Source organism: Sinocyclocheilus rhinocerous, unplaced genomic scaffold, assembly GCF_001515625.1.
Source record: "Sinocyclocheilus rhinocerous isolate Xijiao unplaced genomic scaffold, SAMN03320098_v1.1 scaffold1201, whole genome shotgun sequence".
Taxonomy (NCBI): domain Eukaryota; kingdom Metazoa; phylum Chordata; class Actinopteri; order Cypriniformes; family Cyprinidae; genus Sinocyclocheilus; species Sinocyclocheilus rhinocerous.
Genome location: NW_015654059.1, coordinates 1,864,556 through 1,873,850, shown reverse-complemented (window position 1 = coordinate 1,873,850; position 9,295 = coordinate 1,864,556). Strand labels below are relative to the sequence as shown.

At 34.3% G+C, this 9,295-nt stretch overlaps 1 protein-coding gene across 3 annotated transcripts in view; it reads right to left on the bottom strand.

Moving 5' to 3' along the window:
* Positions 1–764: 764 nt before the first annotated feature.
* LOC107716746 (neuroplastin-like) overlaps positions 765–9,295 on the bottom strand; it is a 20,736-nt gene continuing 12,205 nt past the window's right edge. Inside the window, exons 4-9 of one of the 3 annotated variants that reach the window (XM_016523292.1) lie at positions 7,234–7,314; positions 5,955–6,007; positions 4,812–5,085; positions 2,134–2,155; positions 1,842–1,917; positions 765–1,103 (exon numbers count right to left, since the gene is read on the bottom strand). In XM_016523292.1, the coding sequence (XP_016378778.1) occupies positions 1,857–1,917; positions 2,134–2,155; positions 4,812–5,085; positions 5,955–6,007; positions 7,234–7,314 (491 nt within the window). In that variant the 3' untranslated portion in view covers positions 765–1,103; positions 1,842–1,856. Of the gene's footprint in view, positions 1,104–1,841; positions 1,918–2,133; positions 2,156–4,797; positions 5,086–5,954; positions 6,008–6,039; positions 6,314–7,180; positions 7,315–9,295 lie in introns of those variants that run through there. The other 2 variants (XM_016523293.1, XM_016523294.1) reach the window with 2 other exon arrangements.

The following is a 9,295-nucleotide window of genomic DNA, read 5'->3' as shown; positions in this document are numbered from 1 at the left end:
CCCATCCACTGCAGAGGATCCATTGGTGAGCAAGTGATGTAATGCTAAATTTCATCAAATCTGTTCCAATGAAGAAACAAACTCAAATACATCTTGGATGGCCGGAGTACATTTTCATCAAATTTAGGCTGAACTGTTAAAATAAAATAACGCGTCATGTTATAAAAAGGACAACACAGTTGATTTAGGATATTTTAATTGTTAAAAATGACATGTATATGCCTTGGTCAATGGAGATAATATTATTTCTCTTCACATTCTGACGTAGTAGACCCTTTATATGTGTAAGGAGCTCATGCAGTGATGTTTTAAACCATGTGGATTGATTTTCATGGTTTGAACAGTGCACTCTGCTAACATATAATATTAAAGCTTAATTATACACAACCAAAAGCTTACATTAAAAAAAGGGTTGTTCTACTGTATGTATAGATATTGCATAGAATAAAAGCCATGCTGTACACTATGCATACATAAAAAGCAATCAGCCGTGTAGACTTAGAGACAGATAAGGTACATAAGTATAAAATTAAGTCACTGGTTTGCAAGAATATTTGAAGAGATAAGTGCATCAGTATGAAGAACATTCAGATAACTATAGATATTTCAAGTGATTTCATACATCAATGTACAATGCATGTACAAATTAAACATGGCAGGACATTTTGCAAAGCCCTTAATTGATTGATAGATTCGTATGCCCAAATGGTATACAGTAATATGATAATCTGTACAAAAACTGTCATACCAGAATCATGGTGGCATATTTGCGATAAGTTAAAGGCTTGCTTGAACAGAAGTCATTCATAAATACACAAACAAAAAAGCCTGTATCAAACAGTAATTATCTTGCATGCAATTATTATTTGTGTACTTTTGCCCGACATGGAAAAAGTTGAAAACGCAACACAATCATGCAAGAAAATGTTCAGAATCCGGTTCCGTTCTGTTCACTCGTCCTCCTCACACCAGATTTATAAGGCAAGCCTCGGGTGCTCATTTCTTCCGGTCTTCTATTTAACTCCCCCACCTTTGATTTGTTTACCAGTGCACTGAACCGTTCATGATTAACATTCATATGGTCATGATGTGAATGTCTTTATCTGTAAACAACAAACAGTGGTGACAAAAGTGGGTTAATAATGTGGCTTTTGCGGTTTCAGAAGAGTAACCGATTGAGAAATGTGCTAATTTATACAAATTAGCATTGCTTCTTTGATATTCATTACACGGCATTCTGGAATACTTGATTCTGACTGGGTCAGTCGCGGCATTCTGCAAACAGATATTTCCTAATATTCATCATCGTCCATGGCATCTCTGTATATCAGTCAGCTTATCAGCCAGGTTCACAAAGAAAAACGCGAGATGCAGGGCAGTCTCAGGATTTGTTTTAAAAAGTTAAACTTTTTTTATCTTGAACGTAGCGTTTTTAGAATGCTGCGTGCATGAGACACGAGTGTCCATCAGCATGTTTCCATAGAAATCAAGAATGCAAAAAACACATTCTGTGAAAAAAAAACTTGCATAAACTGGTGCTACTTTCATGTGTCTCCAATCACCATAAACGGTACTCTCTCATTTGATATGAGCGCAAATGAAAAAAAGAATGTAGTCTCAGTAGTTCATTATCATATATACAGGTTTTTTTACACTCCAAATGCATAAGTCATTGCAATGAAATTATAAAACAAAATATGATATTCTGTTCATTTACACCCGTTCTGGTAATTTCTACATTTTTAATTGTGGCTTAGTTTTCTTTGCTACTATAAGCACTGTTTACAATCTTGTTTTGTGTTCAACTGATATGAATATTCTCAGTGTAACTGAATACTCACCTTGTAATGATGAAATCAATTTGTATTTCTCTGACGTAGGTTTTTATCTTTGTGGTTGTTGGTGGAATTCGTTTTCCTTGAAGGTGAGATCATAAAAATGAGTCAGAATGAGTGTCACAATCCGAAATACAAATCCAGCATTTTACACTCGCTCGTATTTAATTACATTTCCTTTATTTACTGTTTCTTTATACTCTATACATTCTGTAGAAATTACACATCCACTGGCATCAGTTATCTAGGACAGTTGCATCATATTAAGTCTTAATTAAAATGTAAATCTGATACTTACATTGGCCCAGCTGGTTCGTCATCTTAGGAAGAATGGGAAGCAAAACAACAACAATTTTAGTTTGAGGCTGTAATGGCTCCAGTTGGCACAATATTCACATTATTGAATGAATGCCGCAAACTGACTGCATTGAGAAGCTAAAAACAACTCAATGCCATATTGTCTTTCAATATTTAGGATATTGTTGCACAGTACAATAACACAGAACAAAGACTTCGCTCCATCCGTTTTGGTGTGAGTAATTAAAAGGCTCGCACTATATAACAGTACTAGAACTAATAAGAAATACAACCATGCAGCCCATGGAGTGAAAAACTACCCATGTAACCATCCTATGATCCTATATGTTTAATATTACATGACTTTTACACATAAGATTATACATACATATACATATATATATATATATATATATATCTGCACACACATTTTTAGCTTTTTTAAACAATCCAAATTGAAAGGAGAAAAGAAATAGAAGGAAAAACCTCATGCTCATGCCAACATGATTGCATTTGAACGGACTCAAGTGAAGAAAATGTACAGAAATGAAGGTCATTTGAAGGTTAAACAGCAAAAAACAGACAGCATTCCAATAATGAAGGCAAAATAAAAACCCTTTCTAGCCTAAATCAAACAAAACTTATATACACACTAAAGTACAGCAGAACAGTGGTTATGGGCAATAAAGGTAGGTTCAATCAAGCTGCATGCAGGCCTTTCACTTACCAGTGTTTTAGGTTGTGCCATTCAGAGAGAAAGAAACGTGTTAACGTTGTTAATTCTTAATGACTTAATTAACCAATAACCAGTAATTTAATGCTAAAATAATGGTGCAGTGATTCACAATTAACTATAAACGCCTGCACAAAATGTGTAGCACAAACGAAGCTGTAACTGAATTTATATACCTAACATTGTATTTTTACACATTTTAATCAAACAAAACGCATAAATTCGTCGTTTCTGTCTATGAGGATGAAATAAATACCGAGGAAAACCACTAGGTGGCGATGCTGGACAGACAACATCCCATTGAACGTCGCTGTGTAGCTCAAGAAGACGTTCACAGTTTGTGATGTGCTAAACCAGTTCTGGTAGAAATATCGATTGGTAATAATGAAATGTAAGAAATAGCAAAAATAATTGAATCCCAACGCGATCTTCATTGCTTTAAACAGTCTTCAAACCTAAAGAGTTCGTTTTATATAAAGTCAGGGCTAAAGTGTATTTATTGGCATGCAGGAATACATTGTGCTGGACTGACTGAGTCTCGTTTTCCCTCGCAATGCAGTGTAGGTGAGCTGTAAGTGGCGTGGGACTGCACCTCCACGCACATCAATAATTCACTGCCCACTGCCTACCCATACACTGCAGAGTCATATTTCTCTCGAATATCAGATTAGAGTCCAGATGACCTAACGCAGGTGCCCTACAGGAAAAGAGCAATGAGTGTGTGTGTGTTTGGTCAGGATGGCCTCAGACTGAATTATTAAGTAAGAGACCAGGTCAGGATCAAATAACAGAGTGTATGGTTTTCCAATAAACTTGAGTCAAAGGTTCGTGACGCAGTGGGAGAAAACTTAAGTAAGAACTGTGTAAGATGTATAGGAAGACAATTATTATCCTTTAGTCTTTTCTGCTCACCGAAGCTGCATTTAAAAATACAGTAAAACAGTAATATTGTGAAATATTACAATTTAAAATTACCGTTTTCTATTGTAATATGTTTTAAAATGTAATTTATTCCTGGGCTGGCATCATTACTCCAGTCTTCAGTGTCACATGATCCTTCAGAAATCATTCTAATATGCTGATTTGCTGCTCAAGAAAATTTTTTATTATGAATGTTGAAAACACCTTTTGTTTTTAGTATTCTTTAATGAACAGAAAGTTAATTAATCCTTAAAATAAATAAATAAGTAAATCTTACTGATGCCAAACTGAACAGTAAGTTTATCGTCAGTGGCATCCCTTTTTTAAACTTGAGATAATACCAAAATGTGAAAATGTTTCTTAGTCAATATCTATTTAAAGTAGGGCTGCACAATTAATCAAATTTCTAATCGTGATTACAATTACGGATGCCACAATTACGTAATCGTCCAAAGGCGCAAAAAAAAATAAAAATAAAATATATATATATACACGTGTGTGTGTGTTTTGCTTGCTACAGGTTATCTTAAGGGTTTTTCCATTGTTTTGATTTTAGTATAACATTATAATACCATGCATATTTTTACTTTTTTTAAATTCTTATTGAAAGAAGAACCCAAATAAATGTATAGTTGACATTTGAGGCTTAATATTTAGAAAAACAATAAATTTTTTTCAGGAAGAGTGTTTTCAGTTTGTTTATTTTCATATAAAAATATGGCATGCAGTTGCTTCAAACAATGGTATAAAGCTATTCAAAACATCATTCAATGTAAATCGCAATTATAATTTCAATGATTTTTGTCATAATCGTGCAGCCCTATTTTAAAGTGTAATTCCTAGAAAGAAAATGCATTCATACGTTTCTGTGTGTCTTTTGTGCCCATTGTAGGTGTATTATATCAGACAAACTATGCTTAGGATGGTCTTGGACTAAATAAATCTCTTCTCCACTTTTATAAAATAAATATCAGCCTAACAGCAGTAGTCCATATTGAGACAGTAACCCACCCTTTTAAACTCACCGTCAGGAACATCATCAGGCTTCTTGCGCTTCTCGTAGATGACGATGATCAGCACCAGGATGGTGATCTCGGCGAGGACCCCCAGCAGGGGCCACAGGGGGGCCAAGCGGCTCCTGACACGCAGAACTGATGGCATGGAGTTGGAGCCGATCATGTTAGTAGCGTTGCACTCGTACTCTCCAGGGTCGGAGGTGATGTCTAGGCTGATGATGGACATCTCGGTGTAGCCATCCTTGCTGCTGATGAAGAAGCGGCCAGAGGAGTTGTCAATATCCTGGGTGATTGATGGAGTGGGAGGAAAACCGGTGACAGATAAGGAGAGGTGAAAGACAGGGAAGGAAAGCCACTGATTATACGCTCAAATAGTATTTCTTATTAAAAAATATTTACTTTTTATTAAATTATAAATGTTTGAAGGTAGCTCAAGTAACAGAAACTACAAGGGAGAGTGTTAAAGAACTTTTAGTGTAACTGTAAAAATGCCTTTTTGTTTTATAAAGTAAATGTAAGAATAAATGATATATTGTTATTAATATTTCAAGAGGAACACTTACTGGACATAAAGTAACTTAGGTTTACTTGATTATCCATACATCATTTTTTTTTAGAAAAATCATGTTAAATATGATCATCGGGCTTTTGAGGAACATTTCTTTGTTCGTCTCTCAATCATCACTGTATTGCATTGCATTATATGTTTTGTCCTCCACAATAAAAACTACAGAGCTAAACATTCAAATATAATCTTACTAAGACATTTTATTGGGAGATATAGAGTGACAACTGATATTTCTATGATATTTTATGTAAGTAGTCTTTTAAACTGATAAAACCTCATTGATTTACATTACAAGCCATCAGAATTTCATCATACTTTTTGGCCATATAAATATCAGCACCAAAATTGCATATTTTTTTTGCTTAGTTTGGGCATCTGAATAAAATTTTTTTATTTTTTATTTTTTTTTCAAGTACGAGCACTCACTATATCATACTATATGAGCCATAAAAAATAGGATTTTAGGACTTTTATTTAATGTGCTTTACAGGGTTAAAACAACTTGAGGCTAAGAGGTCGAACTGTCCCTTTAAAACAACCAAACAGAAGATTTAAGATTCACTCATTTGTCAAAATGACCATACCATACTGATGCCGTTATCAAGTTTACGCCAGGTCCACATGGGATAAGGATAACCCACAGATTGTAACCCACCCTTTTAAACTCACCGTCAGGAACATCATCAGGCTTCTTGCGCTTCTCGTAGATGACGATGATCAGCACCAGGATGATGATCTCGGCGAGGACCCCCAGCAGGGGCCACAGGGGGGCCAGGCGGCTCCTGACACGCAGAACTGATGGCATGGAGTTGGAGCCGATGATGTTGGTGGCGTTGCACTCGTACTCCCCGGGGTCGGAGGTTATGTCTAGGTTGATGATGGACAGCTCGGTGTAGCCATCCTTGCTGCTGATGAAGAAGCGGCCAGAGGAGTTGTCAATATCCTGGGTGATTGATGGAGTGGGAGGAAAACCGGTGAGATAAGGAGAGGTGAAAGACAGGGAAGGAAAGCCACTGATTATACGCTCAAATAGTATTTCTTATTAAAAAATATTTACTTTTTATTAAATTATAAATATTTGAAGGTAGCTCAAGTAACAGAAACTACAAGGGAGAGTGTTAAAGACCTTTTAGTGTAACTGTAAAAATGCCTTTTTGTTTTATAAAGTAAATGTAAGAATAAATGATATATTGTTATTAATATTTCAAGAGGAACACTTACTGGACATAAAGTAACTTAGGTTTACTTGATTATCCATACATCATTTTTTTTTAGAAAAATCATGTTAAATATGATCATCGGGCTTTTGAGGAACATTTCTTTGTTCGTCTCTCAATCATCACTGTATTGCATTGCATTATATGTTTTGTCCTCCACAATAAAAACTACAGAGCTAAACATTCAAATATAATCTTACTAAGACATTTTATTGGGAGATATAGAGTGACAACTGATATTTCTATGATATTTTATGTAAGTAGTCTTTTAAACTGATAAAACCTCATTGATTTACATTACAAGCCATCAGAATTTCATCATACTTTTTGACCATATAAATATCAGCACCAAAATTGCATATTTTTTTTGCTTAGTTTGGGCATCTGAATAAAATTTTTTTATTTTTTATTTTTTTTTCAAGTACGAGCACTCACTATATCATACTATATGAGCCATAAAAAATAGGATTTTAGGACTTTTATTTAATGTGCTTTACAGGGTTAAAACAACTTGAGGCTAAGAGGTCGAACTGTCCCTTTAAAACAACCAAACAGAAGATTTAAGATTCACTCATTTGTCAAAATGACCATACCATACTGATGCCGTTATCAAGTTTACGCCAGGTCCACATGGGATAAGGATAACCCACAGATTTGCAGTAGAGGACAGCTCTCTCACCCTCATTCTTATTCTCGCTGCGCTTGTGCCCCGTGATGTCTGGTGCAGCTATGAGAGGAGAGCAGAAGGACAGTGAAACCATCACTATCAGAACAGATTTCATTGCATAAACCTTATTAAGCTCCCTGATCTTCAATCACTGCGTGGACATTTTTTCTTGTGTCATTTGCAATATCATGTTTGTGTGATAAATAAAGCTGAAAACTAGATGCGGATCAGGAAATATTAAGAAAATATACCATGATTGCCCTAAGGCATGGGAATAAACCAAGAACTTAAGTCCACAGCTATTTGATGTGCTGCCACACAAGCCGATTTGGATGAAAATGCTAAGAGCAGTGAAAACAATGACGTTTTCTCCTTCACATTTATTTATTCGGTTGGCCTTTTTTTCCCCAAAGAGATTTATAGTGCATTCAAGTTAACATTTAACCCATGAATTACTCAGGATTCAAAGCTGTAACTTTTCTGAAATTGGTTAAATGAGTGTTAAGTGCTGGTTCAAGATCTCATTGGTTTATTTAAACAGCCCAAAAGACAAACTAATTAGCCTAGGGATGCACCAATATTTTGCACCAAAATATAATAGCCAATAACCAATAAATGGTAGACAAAAAATTGTGTACTATATTTTTTAAATAAAGTAAAAGTAAAACAGCAAAAACTAAAATCAGTCATTTTAAATGCTACAAATAAATGTAAGCATCACATTATAACAGTATAACAAATGAATATTAATTTAAATTATTAGTGTTTCTAAAGGTTGACTTTGAGTGACTGTTAGACCATGACAAAAGTAATCTAAATGTAAATACAGAAAAAATAAGCAACAAGTAAATACCCAATATTGACCAATATCTATTCTGTATCATCCGAGAATTTAATGATTACTGATAAAGTATTGATATATTGTGCATCACTCATAACTCTTTTTTAATAAAATAAAGTTAAGATATTTTTGATATTAGACGATATTTATAAGTATGAGGTCATTAAGATAAAAAAAAAAAAAAGAAATTAATACTTATTCAGCAAGAACACACTAATTCAATCAAAAGTGACAAATATTTATAATGTTATAAACAGATGTCTATTTTTTAATAAATGCTGTTTGTTTCGAGCTGTCTATTCATAAAATAATCCTTAATAATCCTTGAGTTAATAATCAATAAAAATAATCATAATCAGCACAACTGTTTTTAAAAGTGTTTCTAAAATATATTAAAATACAAAATGGTTATTTTAAATTGTAATAATATTTCACAATATTACTGTTTTTACTGCATTTTTAAACAAATAAATGTAGCCTTGGTGAGCATAAGGCACTTCTTCAAAGTCAATAACATTAACAAATCTTACCGACCCCAAACCTTGACAATATTACTATATATACTTGCTGTTGTCACTGACATATTAAATCTAATATGATAATATCTCAAAGGACTATGTATGTATAGGCTATGTTATGTTAAATATACACACTGAATATATAGGACCATAATGAGATGATTCACAGTCAAATCTCTAAGGCTTAGTCAGTGAAACCAACAGAGTATACTGAAGCATTAACATCAAAAGAGGGCATATTATTCATATGCCAAGTACCCCCACAAACACGCAAAAAAAAAACATCCACATGTAAATCATATCCACATTTTGTGATTTAAAAGTCAAATAATGAATCATGACAGGAGACTTTTTAAAGGTTAATTCAGTCTAATGACACCAAATACCTCAGTTAAGAGATAGGAAAAGCGAGAGAAAAAGAGACAGATTTACATCCCCACCCCCTCAGACATGCAGGCCACCATCTGGTGCTTGTGAGCCGACCGCAGGATAACCAGAAAGAGGTGACCAGGACATGCTTAAACCGCATGGCACTTTACCAGCCGATGATCTCTAACACACAAACCAAACAGCCTGGGAGCTTTAAAGGCCATTATTAAACACATGATCACAAGGAGATCTAGGCTGCCTGACATTTTGGTATACACCCATTGCTATATATATATATATATATATATATATA